The sequence below is a fragment of the Adiantum capillus-veneris genome, chromosome 13 (genome assembly GCF_014529385.1).
Source record: "Adiantum capillus-veneris isolate H3 chromosome 13, ASM1452938v2, whole genome shotgun sequence".
In the NCBI taxonomy this organism is placed as follows: domain Eukaryota; kingdom Viridiplantae; phylum Streptophyta; class Polypodiopsida; order Polypodiales; family Pteridaceae; genus Adiantum; species Adiantum capillus-veneris.
In genome coordinates, this window is record NC_140943.1 from 65,871,845 (window position 1) to 65,893,609 (window position 21,765).

The 21,765-nt window shown below is 41.1% G+C and overlaps 2 protein-coding genes across 4 annotated transcripts; both read left to right on the top strand.

Annotated features, from left to right (window-relative positions):
- Positions 1–1,250: 1,250 nt before the first annotated feature.
- Positions 1,251–2,899, top strand: LOC147444171 (uncharacterized). The gene is made up of 3 exons (XM_086528078.1): positions 1,251–1,415; positions 1,682–1,983; positions 2,273–2,899. The coding sequence occupies exons 1-3, from the start codon at positions 1,251–1,253 to the stop codon at positions 2,871–2,873; spliced, it is 1,068 nt and encodes a 355-aa protein (XP_086384204.1). The 3' UTR covers positions 2,874–2,899.
- A 3,043-nt stretch (positions 2,900–5,942) lies between these two features.
- LOC147444172 (uncharacterized) lies at positions 5,943–11,460 on the top strand. Of its 3 annotated transcripts, XM_086526882.1 has the most exons (6): positions 5,943–6,396; positions 6,996–7,117; positions 7,243–7,387; positions 7,482–7,554; positions 7,634–7,712; positions 9,645–11,454. In XM_086526882.1, exons 1-5 carry the CDS (start codon positions 6,191–6,193, stop codon positions 7,658–7,660), a joined length of 573 nt encoding a protein of 190 aa, XP_086383008.1. In that variant the 5' UTR covers positions 5,943–6,190; the 3' UTR covers positions 7,661–7,712; positions 9,645–11,454. The 3 variants fall into 3 exon arrangements, 1 of the variants encoding a protein (XP_086383008.1); XR_015190032.1 differs by lacking the exons at positions 5,943–6,396; positions 7,482–7,554; positions 7,634–7,712; positions 9,645–11,454 and having other exon boundaries at positions 6,404–7,128; positions 7,243–7,380; XR_015190031.1 differs by lacking the exons at positions 5,943–6,396; positions 6,996–7,117; positions 7,243–7,387; positions 7,634–7,712 and having other exon boundaries at positions 7,412–7,554; positions 9,645–11,460.
- The last annotated feature ends 10,305 nt before the right edge of the window (positions 11,461–21,765 follow it).

A 21,765-nucleotide genomic window follows, 5' to 3' on the forward strand; every position in this document is an offset into this window, starting at 1 on the left:
GGGTCCAGCACGCTCTTTAGGTGACTGGCTACAGTTTTCAGGCTTGTCAGAGGAGCTACAGGGCATGAGAGGGTGCAGAGCATGTGCCGGGACATCTCAGAGGCAGTACCAACTGAGTGGCTCACGCCTCTCGAGTCAATAGCGCCCAGATGGATGGGAGCCTTCACGCGACTGGAGGTTCTTATCTCTGCTCGGGCTTGCTCAGAGACTGTTCCCTCCCTGTTTTTCGAGCTACAAGCTTACGACGAGTTGCAGTAGAGGCCTCGAAGGTGGCAGAGTGCTGGAACCTTGAGCACGGTTCGAGCACTCATGTTGAGCAAAGTTCAACATTCATTTCCACTGCACCTTACACTTGAATAAACATCTATCACTCACACCCTTCTTATGCACGTAGATTTTAATTGATAAGAGAGGCAATAGAGTGTGCAGGCGTGGTCGGGTTCATGTTCGATCATCGGCGCTTTGCACAAAGAGCACTCGATCCCCTAAGCCAAAAACACCCACTAAAGTTTTCAATACACTCAGTATCCGAAGATACTATTCGACAAAAGAGAGGACTTTTGAGTAGGGTTCTACCCTTACACGAAGAGTTAGACCATTAGACCAATTGTTCAACGGTGTGACACATTCAACCACTCTAGAAACGAAGCTCCCAATGATCATTAATGAAGAAATCCAGCCCAAGAAGCCCTTCCGTTGTAAAGATTATGATGACCTTCTAATTTAAGGTATTACTTCCTTTCACAACTTTGTTTTTTTGCTAGTTTTTTGAGCACAAACATTCTTTTTTTTGTGAGATCTTTATGCTATGATTTCATCCAAGGATCATAGTGAAGCTGAACCAACCATTGGCCTTGCTTTCACCTCTTTTATTTTCAAAACTGTGTTTTTTAACGCAACAGAACCCCGCCAAGCTTGCAACACATCTATTGTGTGTTTTTCCACACATGCCTTCAAACAATGCCTCTTAGACGCTCTTCCATTAAAAAGACTAGGTGAACAAAGTCTGGGTTTATCTCCAGCAAGAGTTGTGATGTGCCTACACTCACAGGACATCCCTCGCCTTCATGCTTGGCCTCGAAAAGTAGAGCATCACGACCCCTCCTACAGGTGATGCCCCATCTCAAAGCAATCAAGCACCCCTCCCTCAAGAGCGACGACACTTGCCATAGACAGAAGAGGACATGTCGAAAGCTCTTTATGCATATAATGAGGATGCATCACTTTGAGAATGTAGTTTTCAGTTTGGCATGAGCACTACTGCGATCAAGGCCTGGTTGGAAGGTAGAACCAAAAGTAAGCGGAGAGGCCCACGAACCATCATCCCTGTTGATGAAGAGAAAGCACTTGTTGCATGGGCCTTCCAAATGCAAGATGCAGCACAAGGGGTGACACTGGAATGCTTAAAGTTGAAGGTGACTTAGATTTGCCAAGCAAGGGAAACCCCTTTCACAAGTGGGATCCCAGGTAAAAGTTAGTGGGATTGTTTCAGGCGTCGACATCCAGAGATCACCTTCCGTACAACACAAGCACTCGATCGGTCAAGAGCAATTGCATTGAGGCCAGAGGTAGTAAAGAGCTTCTATGACAACCTTAATAGTGGGCTTTGGGGGTAGCTTGCCAATCAAATCTAGGAATCAAATTAGTGGCAATTAAGATAGTGCAAAGCACTGTGTTCCAGGAGCACAACTACCCTCCTGAAAACATCTGGAATGCGGATAAAACTGGAGTGCAAGCAAGTAAAGACAAGGGTATGAGAGTACTAGCCAAAAAGGGCTCCAAAGCCGTGTATGGGATTACCCCAGACTCTAGGGAATGGATGACTATACTTTGTTGTGTGAATGCAATGGGAAGAGAATTACTTGGATACTACATTTTCAAGGGAAAGAAGGCAATGCAGAATTACTTGGAGGAATGCGAGGAAGAAGCAGTGATGTCTATGCAAGAAAAAGCCTGGATGACAGGTCAATTGTTTGAGGCTTGGTTGGATCACTTCAGAGCCACCCTGCCATCCCCTCTTACTTAAACACAACGCCATCTGCTTATAGAAGATGGTCATGGCAGTCACATGCCTAGAGCTGGTGGAGAAAGCCTCTAAGTGGGGACTAGACATACTCACCCTTCCTGCCCATACTTCTCATAAGCTCCAACCTCTCGATGTTTTAATTTTCAAGCAACTTTCAGAAAGAGAGGAATCTACCACTCAAGCAACCAAAAGTGAGCTAGCAGGTGTGGTTTCTCATGCTTTAAGTACTGCTTGATGAAATGTTAGTAGACGAGATAACTTGCAGTCAGTGCCGTGCTTTTCATTAGATGAGGCAGCATGCAATGTAGCAGATGTATTGACTACATTAGGGGCTGATTTGCCACCTCTTGCTAGACGCCCTAACATGATTGACGTTCTCAAGGTCCCACATGAGAATGTGACAATCGGTCATGTCCAAGGAGAGGCTTTCATAGATTTCTCCAATTCTCTTATTCTTACCTCACCGCAGTATATCGAAAGCATGAAGGCAAAGCAATCAAAGAAGAAAGAGGCAGATCGACTAAAGGAAGAACGACGAAAACAAAAAGAGCAAAAGCGTAAGGAGACACTAGAGGCATCTCTTCAAAGAAAACGAGAAAGGGAAGAAGAGAAGATGGCCAAAGCTGCAAAAAGACAATGGAATACTCAACAAACACAATTTGGGCAACAAATGCGGGCAATTTTATGGGAGGGAGAATCTCCATATGTCCCACTTTGTCCCCTACATGTGGCCAACATTTGGGAGAAGATGAAAAATGCAGAACGACTACGCATGCGCTTGAAAAACGCTTCAAGGGTAGATACAAGTTCACACCACACTCAGGGATCTCAACGCAATGTAGCTTAAACTTCAAAAAATGATCCAAAATTCTGATTTTTGTTCCTAACCATGCTCAATGTAGTCTGGATTCAGAGGAGAGTACTCTCAGCTTTTTTATTTGACCCAAGTGTGCAATTACACCTTCCAATTAACGCCTATGTTCAACCTTATGTAGAATTAATGCTTATGCTGAACCTTGTGATGCACTGCTGCAAGAATTAGTGCTTGACTAGAGAAATTTTACTATACATACTCACATCCAAGCACACAATGAATTGCATGCTCACGGCAAAGTACACATTGCACTGCATGCTCAATTTCACCTTTTGTGCTTGAGAATAATAACAAAAATTAGAGCAGCAAGAGTTTTGAGTGATAACAAAAATTAGAGCAGCAAGAGTTTTGAGCGAGTTTAAGTACTCACTTGTATGTTGCACAAGGAGAGCCTCTTTGCCTCTTCTTGGAAGAGCAGCTATCTATACTCGCCATACCCGAAACCTCATCTTGCTCATCTCCAAGCCCTTTGTTTCTGCTCACCTTTGCTCATGTTGCCCATCTGCATCCAGTGCCGTAAGCATCATTCTTGAGCTTGAGCTTGAGCACGATTCTCAACATTCAACAAAGCGAGCAGCATTCTTGAGCTTGAGCTTGAGCATGCTCTCATCATTCAATGCCGCAAGCAGCTTTCTTGAGCTTGAGTATGTCTGAGCATCATTCTCAGCATTCAACAAAGCGAGCACCTCATGCTCATTCACTTCTCCTGCAGCACGTCTTGATTTGCTGCTATGCACGTCTAGTAGCTGAATGCCCACGTAGAGGGGAGAGAGAGAGAGGACGCATGCGCTTAAACTGCATCCATTGGGGAAAATCGTACAAACAACACGTGGAGGGATTAGTGTCTCTTTGAGATATAATCCGGGGGGAGAGAGAGAGAGAGAGAGAGAGAGAGCTCCTAGAGTAGTGGCATGGCTCGAGGTCCTTGATAGCATGAAAGCGCGTTGTTGTTTCTCCTTATGAAGTAGAGGATCATGAAGATGACATGCATGGCAATGTGAAAAATGTCAAGGCTAAAGAAAGAAAGGTTCAGGTGAAGTAATGTAAGGATAGTAACAATAAAGATTCATGTGTTGAGACAATGATATTTTTCGAGTGCTTCCACTGATGTGGCACCCTAGAAAAAAAATGGGATCTTCTTATTAAGGGCATCCGTTATGGCCACGTGCAGACTAGCGCTCGCAATTTACATCCGTTGTTGTTTCCTTCTTGCGAATTCCCTTTCAATCTAATATTTGGAGGACAATGCCTTCTTGTGGTTGCTTGCTTCTATGTTTAATCATCACATGAAAGTAAGCTTATCTTATTCTTCACAATTTGTGACCAATGGAATCAAGTTGGAGAGATGAAAAAGCTCATTGAGGAAGGCAAGGTTAAGTATATCGGTCTCTCTGAGGCATCTACATCCAACATCAGGCAAGCCCATACCGTGCATCCCATTACGGTGGTGCAGTTAAGAGTGGTCTCTCTGGACTCATGATGTGGAGGAGGAAATTATACCCACTTGCAGCTATACACCAGTTGCTATCTTTGACCATTTTCAGCTCTACAAATCTACTTCATATGATCTTGAAATTATTGGATCCTAGGAGTACTTAAAGTCTGTGTAGAGAGAGAGAGAGAGAGAGAGAGATCAATGATCTTATCTCTTGTTCATGTGTCCTCTCACAGAGAGTTGGGTATTGGCATTGTGGCCTACAGCCCATTGGATCATGGTTTGTTTTCTATGGGAGCCAAAATGTTAGAAGGTCTTGATGACGGAGATTTTCAAAAGGTAACGACGTTACTCAGATCTCAGCCACACCACCTTGATAGGAGATGGATGGTCCCTCGGGGGATTCACTTATACTTAGGGGAGGATGTCACATGTGTGCAACCATATGGGAAAACCCTCTATCTACGGACCCCATGGCACTAGCCAAACCCCCTCAAACCCCCTATCTACAAATTCTAAAGTACCCATATACCCCCCTTTTTATGGAGCTTCTCTAGTCAACTTGACCCCCTCTATAATATGTGTATGGGCTGTAAATATTGTCAATTTTTTAAAATTTTGATAGTTTTCTTTGTACAATAATACTAATTTCAAAATTTTGATAGTTTCATTTGTGAAAATGGGGATTTTTTACCCTACCCAAGGTCGCTATGCCTTAGTGCACCATGACCAATGTGCAAAAAAAAATAAAAAAATGGGGATTCATGTTTTCCTGTGTTAAAAATTGGGAGGACCCATGGGAATCTAGATGTCTCCCTTATTGCTCTAGCTCCTAAGTTAGTAACGAACGGTTACTTCAAGTGCTTGCACGTTCTCCACCTAGTAGCACGACAAAGTGCAGCCAATGCTTGCACCAACTTCCATAACCATGCTCTTCTTGCACAACTTTCACACTCCTTGCACTTCCTCGCATGTGTTTTCTGATCATTCTACCCAACACGTAATCTCCTACCTAAGTGCATTATGTATACACCAAGCTATGGGTCTCTTAAGCCTTTGTACTAGACCTTCAACAATTTGCCTTTCTTCTATACGCATGCTAAGTCCTTCTACCGTTTTAGGTGTCCGTGTATTGACTGGAGTTCAAAGTGTTGTGCACAATGAGCTTCTTGCCAGGCTTCCACAAACAAGCAATTGGAGTAGGGTGATAAATTACAACACCTTTTGTTGCTAATTTATATCCAAATACATTCAATAGAATGGCTTATGAGGACATACAAGAAGTTTTCTACAACCAAGTGTACACATATCCTACTCCCAATGGCCTACTTTAGACATACACATGGCCAATGCACGAGTTTACAAATCAACTTTGTCTTGGAGCCTGCTATACCAGTAGAACAATCTCTACCTTACAATCCAAGACTTTTGCTTACGAGAAATTCTACGTAGAGCACACAAAATGAAAGTGATTACACCTAAATATCACGAAGCAAATGTTGAATCTTGACATGTCTGACTAAGAATTTCATCATTGTCATAGAACTTCCAAAAAAGCAACATACAAACATTTGCTATAGGACTTCCAGAAAAGAAACATACAAACACTATGTAATAATTGAAAAGAGTTGGAAAAAATACATCCGTCGATATGTCTTTCAAATATCAACCATAGTCACTTGGAATAGGAAATGAAAACGAGATCGACAAGGCCATCAGAGACAACACGGCTTATTGATTTGACTAGAGAATTTTTTATTTTGCTCTTTTGGATGGTGGCATCTCTTAGTGTGAAGGGCTCGAGAGTGGCCATAGAGGCTAGTGCATTCGTCGCGATGCTAGTGCATTCGTCGCGATGGGCAACAGGGAAGATGATAACCAAGATGCATGTCTCCTTCTGCCTTTGGACCCTCTGTCTCACGGAGGCAGTGATCCTCTTCTGCGCCGCAAAGCAGGGCAAGGCATAGCGCTGACGGGGCAGCCGTATGCAGGTTGGGGCACAAGAGTGCATCTACGCGTCAAACAGGGGCAGTGGAGGCTGAGCCAGAGCCAGAGGCCAGTGTAGGGACGAGCAGGCAGAGGCAAACGCAGGGGGCATAGGCGAAGCCAGGGCTCTCTCTCTCTCTCTCTCTCTCTCTCTCTCTCTCTCTCTTGTCGCCAAAAGTCTCAGAGAAGGGAAACAGAGCACAGAGACGAGGCGAGGGAAAGTCTCAAACGTTAATGTCAAATTCATCTTGCATTTAAATTGCTAACCTTTGAGCCTCTCTCTTCCTTTCTCTCTCTCTCTCTCCTTCTGTCGAGTAGACGGTCCAAGCTCTAGCCTTGAGCGATGGCAGCTGCCCAGTGCCACTACCACAAACCTCTCTCTCTCTCTCTCTCTCTCTCACACACACACACACACACACACACAGTTTGCCCTCTCTTTTTGGCCTGCCATGCAGCCGCCTTAGCGTTTGGTCCTATTCTGGGACCAAGAACGACTTATTAGGTGTCCGCTTCTTTCTCTCTCCGTGTGTGCTCGTTTTGGAAAATTTTGTGCTCTTCTGTTTCTGCGGCTCTGCCATGCATGTGACGTGTGCAAAATTCTCTTAGCGAGCTTCTGCTTTCCAATTGATACGAATTCTTTCCGCTTATGTGCTCACCCAACTGTTTACACTCAGGTATGTCAAGGATGTGACCTTAATTGTCTATGGAGACGAGATTAATCAGGAGAGCAGCAGTTCTTTAACTTCTTTTGAAGCATTTACTGGTTCTTCACACACAGAGAATGGCGATCAAGATTGTGAGTTAAAGGTCTATATATATCGCTCAACAAATTTCTAATTCTTTTTGGTTTAGTCTGTGGCCCAGGGTCTCCTTTTAGAAAGCCCTGATTTTTTTGTTGCTTCTCCTTTCTGTATTACCTAGGTTCGTCGTTCTATAAAAGGGATCGACAATGGCTAGTCTCTGGAATGGAGAAAGCCGAAAAACTTTCTCGCCCTTGTACGACAATTCTTGCACCACTGTTACTGTTGCCTCCCATTGCACCACCTTTCGCTCTGCAACAGTACAAGTTCATTGGATAGTTCTTCAAGCATGATGGGAATCATGTGAGTGGGGATCATTTGGGTTCTCCTGCAATGGGAAGATAGCATACGTTGTAGCAGATTGCTAGGTGAAGTTGATCCTCATGTCTCCTTTCGTTTAGGGGCCGGGCATTGTCGATCCTATCATAGCTTGGTAACTCTCTCTCTCTCTCTCTCTCTCTCTCTCTCATATGCACTGGACATTACCTTCAATTATTGGTGTGCCTTTGTAGGTTATAATTTCAAAGAAATTCAATTAGGAACACCTCCCTCCAAATACTATGTACAGGTGGACACTAGGAGTGATTTCTTGTGAGTAAGCTTGCCCGAGAACTCTGAGTTGGGAGAGAGAGAGAGAGAGGGGGGCGGGGGGGGGCAAATACGTTGTTTTTTGTCTAATTGAGCACTCCGTTGGCTTTGAGATCTCCTCATGACCATACAATCAAGATTTGTGAGTGTTTTTTTTTTGTTTTTCACATAAAGTGTGGTGTTAGCTTCGAGTTGAAGTAAGGACTTCTACCAACACATACATGTGATAGAAGTATTTGTTTTTTTTCCAAAACCCTGAAATGACAATTTTATGTCCTCTTAGGTTACCAAACTAGTGCTAATTAGTAACCACGAGTTGCAAAAGTCATTCTTTTGGTATCTTAGTTAAATGAATTTTGGAAAATAATCTTGATTATATCCTCTTCACACATGATTTTTGCATCTTTATGACATGCTTTGTGTAGTAAAAGCACACCCTTGCATACCTAGATATGTTTTTTGGCAAGCACACTCAAGCAATTTTCATATGATATTACTGTCACAAGGTGGTCCATACAAAGATGAATGCCTTGGTTTTCTTACCAAATTCACAACTGTATTGATTACGTGACCGATTAATTCTTGTCCCTACATATGTAAAAACTATGGGATGCATGGATGACAATAGTAGATGCTTGCATCTATTGGATGATGTGCTTTTGTTTTACATGCATTGGTCGGCTAGGAGCCACATATATAGATTGCATAGCAAGTGGTCCCAATAGTTGAGCCAAGGAGTTCTTCTTAAGGGAGTTGGATGGGAGGAGATCAACATGCCAATGCCATGGTCTTGCACTAAATTTATTAGCATACTCTTGAATTGTCAATTTTTATGTAATAAGAAAAATCAGGCATCTAGAGAATTACTATACTCTATGGAGGAATAAAGTTATTTATAAACATGAAATTAGAATCGTTCCAAGTTTTAGGCTCAATGTGGTTGTGCTTGACCTTATGCACCACCTATCCACTACATCAAGAAAATTATAAGTGTTGTTCTAAATTCTTGCCTTATTATCATTGATGTTACAAAACCAAAAACACTGCTCCCATCTTGAGTGCCACGTCTCAACCACATCAATGATGCAAGTAGGTAATTAAAAACTATATTTTGGAGGCTTTGAATCCTTGATTTTCCATCTTGACCCCTTGGTCGACTAAGTAGCCTCATGCTCATACATGCGTATGTTTGCCAATGCAAACTCATCCTTTGAATTTACAATGTTCTCTTTACTTGCTCATTTTCTACTGACTGCATCTAACCCATTAAAACCTAAAGACTATTTTCTAAAGGACTCTGTCTCTTGACAACAGGAGTCATAGCAGTTGGGCACTATCATCTCTTTGTGCTTGTTAAATTTCATTTTGTTTATCATTTAACCAAAAAATGGTTTACGTAACAAACAATTTAACAAAGCTCAAATATAAGCAAGGTAATCAAGTTGTACACATTGCAAGTATATTCTTCTAAACAAAGTGATAATAAATCTTTGTCCTTGCATTGGATAAAAGTAAAATCGCACGTCGAAATATATAAGGCACTTCAATAAAGCTTCCATACGATGAGTGCAATTGTATCCATTTTTTCTTTTAGTAACCTTGGAATACCTCTTTTGAATATCAATCTAAGGTATACAATAATACAATGGGACTGGAGGAGTGTTACCGTGACTCAAATCTGATGGAGCATTATCATGATTTTTTTTTCTTGTAAAACTCTAAGAATTGGCTATAATCATGATCTGTGATGCTTATGATTTTCTTCATTAGGAGCAACTTACCACCAAGATGTAGCTACATTCTTGTTTACTTCCTCGCGTCCAAAAAGCTTCTTGAAAGCACTTCTACTCTTACCGAAGGTTCTTTGCACAGGCTTTTACATAGTCCTAAAGTATAACAAAAGTTAACTCTGTTAATCGTCATAAAATGTGGCAGGATGGGACTCAACCTTTCATGAGCGTGGGAGGAAGTCCTTACACCAACACATGCTTCAATTGTACAAGGCTTGGCCTCCTTCCATACTACTCTTGTGCACCTTGATAATGCAACCTTGAAGAAAGAGGAAAGCAAGTTGCTCATCATCACAACATTGGATATCACAGCATGGTTTTGGCTATATGAAATGGCCAAGGCAAACCCAAATGTTGCCATCAAACACTTGGGCGAGATTAGTGCTAATTTGCAAGCCATTGTGGACAATGATGCTAAGGAACATAAAGGAATGGCTTGAAAATGCTCCTAACATTATGCATAGGTTTATGGACGGGCACAAGAAGAAGTTGTGAACGACCCCATGGCTCAACAAAGGAAGTGCCACTTACTCAATGGATTCTCCAAAATCTCTATGTTTCCTCCCTATACAATAGACAACCCCTTACTATTCAACAAATCTTGATGAAGAGGAGCATCTAATTGCTAACAAAGGTTTTTTTTGTCACAACTCCTTGTTGAGGTCTCTCTGCCAAGAAACCTTCTGAGACATATATTGACCCATTCATACCAAGTAGATTGTTGGAAGCATACTCGGGAGAAGCCCATCATAGATCTTGGGCTTTTGGTAACTTCACCCTACTAGCCTCCCTCACTGAGCATCTTCTCCTCACCTTGCTCAATGATGTGGATAAGGGAGCTATTGAGATTTGCATGCACCAAAATTCTTCTAATATTTTTGAAAACACCTTGATAGACACCCCATTCACTATGTCTTATTTTGAGGATAAGTGGTGCAACACAACTCTTGGTTGTGTTATTGGTGTCAAGGGTGTCATATCCACTACAAGAAGAGACACCAACTACACCACTCAAATTTGGAATGTGCATTGGCCTTTTCTCAAATGTGGGTGCCAACATGTGGGTCAAGGAGACCATTGTCGGGATAATGTTCTTTGGTTTGATCATGCCTCATTATTGATCTTACACCAGATTCCCACCTTTTTCCCAAGCCCTAGTCTCAAGAAATCTACCATAGCCTTTATGAGTTGGATATCTAAAGAAGCACAAGAAGCCTTCAAGGCCATGCTTGTACATTTCTACTACATGCAAAAATCAAAGATGCTATAACCCACTCAGTGAGATTCAACCAAGCTTCACCATCCTCAATCCCAATTCCGAATGTGATAATTTCATCAAGATTTCCTTAGAACCTAGCAAAAAGGAAATGATACTCGACGATACAAGAAAGCTCGTGGTGAAGGCAATTGAGGTGGAAGAGCATGGGGACATCAATACACCCCACAACAAACCACAAGCTTAACTCCCTTGATGCGATGGAAAATCACTTCACCAAAAATTCATTCGGCAATAGTTATACTCCTCAAACCTCATCTACTTATCCCACCATTTTTACCCAGTCCTCAACTCTGCCTCATAGAACAAAATCTGCTTGCCTACATGACCAATGCTAAGTCCTTACTTTATGATTGATACATGTTGGTCATGGGAGATTGTACTTCGCTCAAAGGACCAAAGCTAAAAGAGTCTTCATACCCATCCATTTTGTCAACCCTCTTTTAGGCACCAAGGACCTTGATGCTTTTTTCAGCCTCTTCTATTTTGGACTTTGCATCACCACTACACCTCTTTGGGATGAATGCATTTTCAGTTGGTCTTTTGACCCTCCTCTTAAAGTAGCACTATGTAATGCCAAAGAGGTATTCACCTATGAAGATAATCAAACATGTTTTTGTGCCATGTTTCAAGACCATGGCCATGGGAATGAGCATATAATCTCGATTAAAATTGATGATTTTACGAGTCCCTCTCTTGCTTTCTTGTGCAAACAAGGGTTAGGGCACATCCCCACAAAACCTTTTAGCATGATGTTTGCTTTCTCGGAACTAAACAATATGATCAATTCTTTACGAGAAATGGGGTGTATAGCCCCCGCATCTCTCTTCTCAAGAAGTATCTGGACTTCTTTATTTATATTGTGTGATTCACTTACCACACAAAAGACAACATCACCCCACCCTAATCTTACTCTAGAGATTAAAAATCTTCATTCAAAACTCTTCATCACATGTTTTGACAAAGATCCTAACAATGTGATTCTCATGTGTAGAGAACTCATCTGAGTGGAAGCAAATAAACGTCTACAAGGATTAGATTTTACCCAAGTATAGAAAGGGATTGATGAAACTACTAATATGATCACCAATTTTGTTAAGGGATTTGTGGCACCACTTTTCTCATCCCTCCCTTACCTCATTACTATCTACAAGCTTCGATGGATTACTTGTGGTTCCTCTTGTTGCTACTCAAAAATTTCTCTTCTTATGGATTTTGAAATATTGCATTCCACAACTTAAGGCCAGGGCTAAACGGTTAAATAAGATATCCCTACTATGCCACAACATTCATTTACAATCATGATGGATTGTAGAGTCCATATATGATTGCATACTCCACCTACCCGTAGATATGCCACCACACTTTTTTCAAGGGACATAAAAATGTATTATGAAAAGATTCCACACCAAGGGGTACAAGGTTTGTTACATCACTTGAACAAGCTAATAGCCTATACTATAAGATTCCACCAATTAAGCATCTCCCTCTTCTCATCTCCTTCCTCACTTCATACACATGTTCATGCTCTTGTATCACACACTCCCATTGCAAAGAGGACCTCTTGCTCTTGCAACCCTCATTGTGGTGAGGGGTTTGTTGTTCTCTAGCTTGGAGGAATGCTATGTATTAGTGAAACCTTTTCTTGCCTTTAGATAGAGTATGTAACACATAACCTTGTTGGTGTGGGTGACTAGAGCATGACCATGTACATCCTCCCTTTAGAGATACATGCATGCATATACCAACAAAGACGATTTGGTCCCTTGACATTCACATTAAATAAAAGGTCCATGGCTAGGACACTTTGGCAAAAATCTTGTAGTCAAACATACTCACACTTCTTGAGTACGTTGACTTTGACAGAATAGAGGAGGATTGTCCATCAATGGAGAGGATCACACTTCAACTTGAAAGGATCATCCTCCAATAACTTACATGCTTGTAAAAGGTTTTGAAACTTGCATGGTAGCTTGAAGAACTTAAGTCCACTTAAGGCTTTGCATGCCCATGAGCCAGAAAAACTTTGGAATTAACACCCACTTGTGCCAAGTTGTTGAGGCTAAGGTTAATAGCTTTAAAATTCTGGGCGTAAACAAGCTAAAAGCTCAAGTGCATCGCATGGGGACAAGAACTAGTTTTTGTGTGAAAGCACCAGATTTGGAGCCGTGGTTAGATGTGTCCTAAAGACTAGGTAATAGCGCATTGCATGGAGCACATGGCTAGTACCGAGCAGCGCAAGTTTGAATAGTAGACAAACGAGGGTTATACAGCAAATAGACAATGATGGCATGGCATGCAAAGATAATGAGGCAAAAGCTGCTAGCTGCAGAGATATGCTGGAATGTGTAGGTGGTGTGATGGTGCAACGGGTCAACACATGTTTTGAGAACTATTTAAAAAAATATTTGACTTTGATCAAGCAATTACTTGCTAATGCTTGATCCAAAAGGAGCACTTAAGGGCTCATATGAAAGCTCTTGTGAAGAGCTACCCTTTGATGTGTGTGTAGGTGCAAAGGCTTTGACACATCCAATGCTACAAGCTTGCCAATAAGAGGGCTCATGTACAATGAAATCATTAAAAAGATTAAAAAACCTTAAACCTAATTACACCAAGAAAGGCTAGTGGCTCATTGCTATTGCCAAGAACTTGCCCAATCCTTGATTCAATCAACAAGTGTAGGTATGTTTATTGCTAAATAATCTACAAGGCTCTTTAATGGTTTTCAATCTAGCATAGATAAGAGATAAAGATTACTAAAAGATTACATGCCAACATGATGATGGCTCTAATATCAGTTGACGAGACAAGAGAGCTATCGAGGGTCACATAATTTGATGCCAATATGATGATGGATTTGATACCAAATGATGGGACAAGAGAGGTACGGAGGCTCACATGATGGACCATTCATGTTGAAAATGGACATTGTGATTGCATTAAATTGAATGAGAGATTATAAACCTCTTATATAGGCATATTAAGTGGTGTTATCTCCAAAGAAAAACTAACTCTTCTTCAAAGGGAAAGATGGTAACTTGGCCCTTGACCCTTCACATGGTCTTTAGGGAATCACATGGTACACACATGGTTTATCACATGGCTTCACATGGGTAATGCTCACATGACATGGAGAGGTTGTTCATACACAAAAGGTGCAACAAAGCTCACACCCCAACATCTGTTGTTGTTTGTGTGATGGAAGTGGTGAATTTTGGGTAAAACTAGAGGGTGAGAGAGGCTACTAGAATCCAAAAGGTTTCATGATGGCACCCTTTTTTTTGGATGGTAAGGGTTGTTGGATGGTGGCATATAGTTGTGTGCTCTTTGTGCTCTCAATCTTGGACGGTGGGAGGCTGCAACTTGCCACTTTGCCCTCAGGTCCGATCATGAAACACACTTAAAGAGGGAGAGCTTCAACCCTCAGTAATCGAAGAATTCAACAAGATTAAAGAGCATGTGCGGGCCATCAAAGAGGGAGAGGACAACACAAGGAATGACGACTTCTTCGGTGGATGTTATTACAAAGACTCAACAGAAAGCGGATGAGTCCGAGAAATGGATCGAGGTTGCCAAGAAAGGAAAAGGCAAGGAAACAACGTCCACACCCATTTGACACTAGAAGAGGAGCAAAGAAGACATGTGCACACCTGATAGGTGAGAATTTGTGGCCTTAAAGACAAAGATAATGTGGATGAAGAGGTAAAAGAACTCATGACTATGATAGTTCTATTGTGAGACACATCAGGCCCCTGGGAAGTTTATGCCACATGTCAACGTATACAAATGGGAGACAGCTTGTAAACAAGAGACCCGATCAGAGCTCAGAGGATGGGCTTAGGGGGAGTGGCAGTTTTATTTAGGGAGGAGTTGCAGCCATTGATACATATAGCCCGTAGGGATGCGCAGGCAGGTACATGTGGGTGAGATTGAGGGCAGAGACAAGTAGATATCTCACATTGCTATTTGCTACTTTTCTCCGAGTATGTGAGTATATGCACCACCTAGGGGACAATCCCCCTTTTCTACTTTACATGATGACATATGGGAGTTCTCTATAGATGGTGACGTTATCATCCTAGGAGACTTCCATGCTAGGGTTGCCCATCACCAAACAATATTTTATGCTACTTCATGGAGATGTTGAGGGAGTTGGATGCTGCACAGATGGGCTTGTCTAGATTATCACAGGATGTGGAGCATACTGAGTATGGACAACACTTGATAGACATGAGGACTGCACATGGACTGGCCATCTTGAATGGCCTGCAGAGATTTCCCATTGCGGGAGGTTTTAAATGCTTTCCACACATACATGGAGCCAGCATAGTGGATTATGTCATGGCACAACCGAGCTTTATCTCTAGTATCCACGATCTCAGAGTTGGGCCTAGACTTGTTGGTGTGGCAGTAGATAATGCCCTTGTGTTGATGACCATCTATTTCCAGTTTAGTGTGGCACACATGCCAAAGGTAGCAGCCCCTACCCGCTACACCTTCACGCGGGAGACAGACTCTGTATACATAGATGGGATCTACAGACACCTGTGCATTGAGGAGCCAAGGCAACCTCTGGAGGAGCTTACTACTATACTGACATAGACATTGCATGATGCTGCAGCATAGGCATACAACTATTCTTGAGTTCTTTGTGACAGATGATAAATGGAATGTAAATCTTCAATTGCAATTTGAATGAGCATATGAATTTTTATTAAGTAAGCATGGTAGGTGTTTGCTTCAAGCCTTCATTCTCCCACAACATGTGTACATTTAAATTACGTTTCATGAGAAAGAGTAATAATTGCAAACAAAAAGAATTGTAATTCAAAAGATCCCCATCTCTCACAAGAAGAAGAAGACAAAAGAGAAGTTTTAATGGAAAGAGAATGGTCCCAAAAGACGTCACGTTCTTTTTGCTATGAACCTTGGACTATAGACTATAGGAACAAGCCCTAGAGGATTTAAAACCCCTGCATGGGAACCAACCAAAGACCCAACCAAAAATTATCCAGCAATGTAAAAACTAGAAATAGGTTTTGTGGCACTACACATCTGCCATCACACAATCCACCCGTCAAGTTCCTTCTTGAGTAAATCCAAGCCCATCAGCTTAGAGAGATGCAAGAGTGAGAAAAAAACCATACAAATGAGGTAGATCGTGCCTTGAAAGAAACACATCTATTTGAGCCGCATCCAAACATTGTGGAGTTAGATCCTCTAGCCACTGACCTAGAGTAGATATTTCAAAGAGCACCTCGCATAGTGTGTGGAGAACTCATTTTTGTAAATCGCTATGAACGATCGCTTTTGATATTCTTTTGAATAGAAAGAAATGTTTTTTTAAAAGTATTTTGCTTTTTCAATTGAGTGAAGGGGCCTTGTTTTTCCTATTCGAAAGAACTTATTTGTCTATTATGATTCAAATAGATGGACTTCTCCGTTTTTGTGATTGAGTGAAATTTTTGTATTCTTGCAAGTCTTTTCCATTCACATTTGTCTAGGCAAAATAGCATGGACAGTGTTGCTGACACTCATACCAGATGCAAAATTGGCTCCAATTGACGTGTTATTTGCTCGCTTAACTTGTTATGTACATCTCTTCCCTACCCCTACCACTCTGTAATGGTGTCTTGTAATGTGGCGACTCAATTTTAATTGATGGCTGTGACCTAAATCAGCATTTGGTAGAGGGAGCTTTTTGTATAGGATTAGAGAATCTAGTACAAAGTGCATAGAGAGCTTTTTCATTAAATTTGCCAAAAGGTCCATTTTCTCTCAAAAGCTCCCTCCAAAAGCTCTCTCCATTCCCCTACTCCTCCTTTTGTTGTTGATTGCACACAAGAAATCCGTGCAAGGACAAAGAGGATGAATAGCCAAAAGTAGGTCGGTATAAGCAAAGAGGAGAGTTGTGGCAAATGTGAAACACGGTTGCCATATCACAAGGTTTAAAATGATGCTTTCATTGTATGGATCAAATTAAGTTACTGGAACAAAGAGAGAAGTATTCAAATTAGCAAAAGAGGTGGTTAAAGAATGGAAATTACACCTCTCCATGCAAGCCACTGGTAAGAAAAGTCCTTGCATAGAAATGAGCAGAATATTGATGTGTTAAGGCATTGATATCACCATGATCAATGCTACCAATGAGGTGATTGATATCCCCATAATCAGTGCTACCGATGAAGCGACATCTTCATTAGCAAATTATTGATGTGTTAAGGCGTTGATATCACCATGATCAGTGCTACTCATGAGGTGATCGATATCCCCAATTAGTGCTACCGATGAAGCAACATCTTCATTGGCAAAATATTGATGTGTTAAGGCATTGATATCACCATGATCAGTGTTACCGATGAAGCGACATCTTCATTGGCAGTTTTCTTAAGACATTTACTTGGCTGACAAAGCCTGTGATATATTGGCCTAAATGAGCACCACAGGCTTGGGCGGCCTCCCTCCTCCCCTTAGAAATCAGGTAATGTTCAGACTGTTGGGCGAAAGTAGTAGGGCAATGGTGCAGTACAAGACATGGGCATTGCTTCAAACCCTAGGTCTTGAGGCAGCCTCCCTCCTCCCCTTGGAAATGAGGTAGCATTTAGACCGTTGGGCCGAGCCCGTAGCACAATGGTGCAGCACAAGACATGGGCACTGCTTCAAACCCTAAGTCTTGAGGTGGCCTCTGTCCTCCCCTTGGAAATGAAGTAGCATTCAGCCTGCTAGGTAGAAGCCAAAGGGCAATGGTGTTGTGCAAGACATGGGCTTTGCTTCAAACCCTAGGTCTTGAGGCGGACTCCTTCCTCCCCTTGGAAATGAGGTAGCGTTCAGGCTGCTGGGTGAAATCCGAGGGGCAATGGTGCAACACAAGACATGGGCACTGCTTCAAACCCTAGGTCTTGAGAAGGTATCTGTTTAGGCGATTTCAATTACTTTTTGAAATAGCTCTCCTCTTGCTTGGTCAACGTGCACCAACTATCAACTATTAGTTTTATATGCAACTATGCAAGTGTTACTCGTAACTATGACAAGTTTGGCATAGTTGCACCAGATATATGTTACTGAGAACTCATTCTTCCAGTCTATTAATCTATACTATTCATAATGGAGCTTAGAACTTTCAAAGAAGGAGAGACCCTCCACATGTCACTCACTGCTTCACTTCAAAGAAAAACTTACAAAATGTCTCACTCCTCTGAAGCTTAGAATTTGTAAACCTTTTCAACCTTCAACTTTAACCTTTCACGTTTAAAAAAAGAAGGATTTGACTCTACTTTTCTAGACTTTACTTTTCATTTTGAAAGCCAATTGAAGGGTGGCTCAACCTCAACTATATCTAAAACGCACATGGGAGATGGGATCAAAGGCTCCCATCAATTTTTGGGCCCTGACATTAAGCACGCGTCGTAGATCTTGTGCAAAAGTAAACTCGGGTTTACTTTTTCTCGCCTCGATACTTTTGCACGTCAAAACTCCATGGAAACGTCTACATTCCCAAAGGTGACGTGCGTGGGCGAGGTGGTTAGACCACATGGCTCTCATACCCTAGGTTGTGGGTTCAATTCGGGGGGGGGGGGGGGAGGGGGGTTTGGGAAGTAAACTCGGGTACCCGAGTTTACAAAAATACCCGAGTTTACATTGTCCATGGAAGGTTGAGATCTACGGTTCTCAATCATCCGAACGTATATCCCATTTCCTTCCATGCTCGTGTGAGATATAGGAGAGGGTGGCCCAACTTTGCTTTTGGAAACCAAAATGGCCATAAGAGTTCAGATTTTAAGAAATTGTTTGTATGTGCACTAGCAAAATTTTGTCAGTTTACTTCAAGGCAAAGTTGGAATCTAGCTAGGATTTTGCAATTATACACTAAACCACAATTTTAATCGAACACTAGTCTTGCATAGCCCCAAAATGGAAGGGCGTGTGTGTGTGTGTGTGTGTGTGTGTGTGTGTGTGAGAGAGAGAGAGAGAGAGAGAGAGAGAGAGAGAGATCTCAAAAAGAGTACCAAATATATTTTTTCTTGATCAAAATACATCTATACATATATAATGGAGCTTAAATTTTCCAAGCAAGGAGAGGCCTTCCACGTGTCATCCACTGCAGGTTGCACAAGCCTCCACATTTGGAACTCCATGAAATAACTATAGGTCGATGGATCTCCACGCTTGAAGATCTCAGTCCAATTTTGACATGCAGCAGTTGCTCGAGTGCATGTTCACATCCATGATGTGTGTCTATGTGTTAGTGTGTGTGTGTGTGTGTGTTTTGTTGTTTCAAATTTAATAAGTACATACCAAGGAACAAGACGTTCAAAAGGCGTCTGGCTAAAGATGTATAGGCAAAGATTTGTATAGAAACAACTCAGTCTTAGATTCATAACTGTACAACACAGTAAGAATGAGGTATCATTCCAAATGAGTTTGTACAGAGGTATCAGAAATATCCCAGTTGAATCGTCAAGTGTTATCAAAGTCGGACTGCAGCATGCTAAACCTTTTTAAGCCAAGATAGAATTCTCACCTACATCCATATAGTCAAGACAACAGATATGTTAGACTTGGCTACGTATGGCAGGCTTCAAAGAATCTATCAGTTGTTATCCATGTCAAACTTAAAAATTATTAGACTAGCTACTGTCCTGTATATTAAAGTCCCAAGGATTTTTTAACATCATATTCCTGCTAGTCACTCCATATGTTTTGACTTCTTTTTTATAATAACCATTTACTGTAAAAAAATGTCGACTAATCCATATCATTGTATGTACTTCTTTAGCTTTAAAAAATATGGAAAAACTTACATGCAATGCTAAGTTATGTAACTTCATCTAAAAATATGCTCCGAGGTCAAGCCCTTCAAAGCCATAATCAACTAGGATTGTCACTTGACCAATTTATAGGCCAGATATCAAGAATTAGAACTCACTGAGTCATCCAATAGTCTACAACAGGTTACGCACATTCATCAGTACTACACCATATTCCATAAAGAATTCCCTTTGAAATTAGCTGAACTATCAACCCAGAGAAGTACCAGCCAGACCCAAAGAAGTATCAGCCAAAGCTAGAGCCACCTCAAACCATTCCCAGAATAGCCAATTTATGAGAGTAGAGTAACAATGATTAGTCATATCCAGAGACCAAGATTAAAGACCAGGATTCTAATACTTTGTAACAGGTATGCGCACTCATCATCATTACACCAGATATAAAAAAGGATCTCCTTTTGAATAAAAGCTGAACTATCAGCCCAGGGACGTGACAACCAGGGTGAGAGAAGTATTTAGCCAGAGCCAGAGCCATCCATAAAGCAGGCCACCTCAAATTATTCCTAGATATAGCCATTGTATGAGAGAAGGATCAATTCAAGAGAAATGACTAGCCATATCCAAAGACCAGGCAAAACCAGAAAAATGTGTTGTAGACCAGATCTCTTAACTCCACATAGCTAGCAAAAGACACCTGCTATTAAAGTATGGATATTCAATCACAGTTAGCAAGTCAAGGCCACTAGGCTTCCCCATGTTACAACACCATACCCATGTCGGTCAGAATCTTAGTTTATGCCACATCTCAAGTAGTAAACCAGAATATGTATGTATATATAAGGTTTACATATATTTTATGGCAGTACCACCACCAAGAACTAGATGTAGTGGAATGTGTATACATGAAAAAAAGGAACTAGATCTAAGCCAGACATTTAAGCAACAAGCTGAAGGTCAAATTTATTGTAAGTCAAAGCAAAAAGTCTCCCCTTATAATACCATAACATACTTAGGCAATGAAGCACCAAAAAACCAGATCTGTACCTATATGTTGGCCAGAATTTATGCCGATTCTTAGTAAAGTATCAAAACCAGAATATGTATAAGGTTTACATATACTTTATGGCAGCATCACCACCAATAACTAGATGTAGTGGAATATGAATATGGTTAACAAAACTAGTTCTAAGTTAGACATCCAATCAAGGTCAGATTTTTTGTAAGTCAAAACAGCCTCCTCTCAATAGCATAACACTTTTAGGTAGTAAAAAGTATCAAAAAACCAGATCCGTGTCGGTCAAAATCTATGCCAATTTGCAGTAAAGTATCAGAAACTAGAGTATGTATGTATGTATAAAGTTTACATATATTTTATGGCAGTACCCCCAAGAGCCAGATATAGTATAATATTTTATGTATGAAAACTGTTTACAAACAAAAATCAGATCTAAGCCAGATAAAAAAGCCAACCAGTAATTAGCCACAGGCTGTAGGTAAAACAAAGCAAACAAGCACACCATCAATGTGTGAATACAAGTTAGAGAAAAAATCCAATTTTGTGCTCAAGTCATCAGTGAGCATGTAGTTCACAAGTCCTAATGCAGTAGTTAATAATGCCATCCTAAGTTAGTAGCAAAATATATTTTCTCTTTGCCTTCAGCAACCAGAAAGCATCCCCCCTTTTTTTTGGAATCAAAGTTCCAAGATAAGAACCTGAAGTTGTAATACAAAGTTTAAGAGCCAAGTGATTGCCAAGTGTATCATCCAATAACCAGTCATAAGCACAAGGTCCTGCTAGGTATATCAACATTTTTTTTCTCAAAAAGGTTTTTAGCATAGAACAGGGTCAGAGTTCAAATATAAAAGACGAGTGTTAGTTAATATTTTATTCCTGCTAAACCAGAGAGACCAGGTGAGTAGAGCTACCTAGATCATACAAAAATTATTCTAAAAAATTTACAATAAAACCACAACTCCTTCATGTTTAAAGAAGTTAAAATCAGATTATCAAGTGAACCGGAGCAGGAGCAATAGGTCAGAGTTCATATATGAAGAGGCAAATCAACCCAGCAACAACAGAGGTAAGAGAGTTTTCCAAACATCCAAAAACCCATTTCAAAAAATCCCCATGTAACTCTCCGAAGGAATATGAACCACAACATAACCCTCCAGATTTCAAACCAATATCCAATATTTCACCCACCTCAATTCAAAAGATC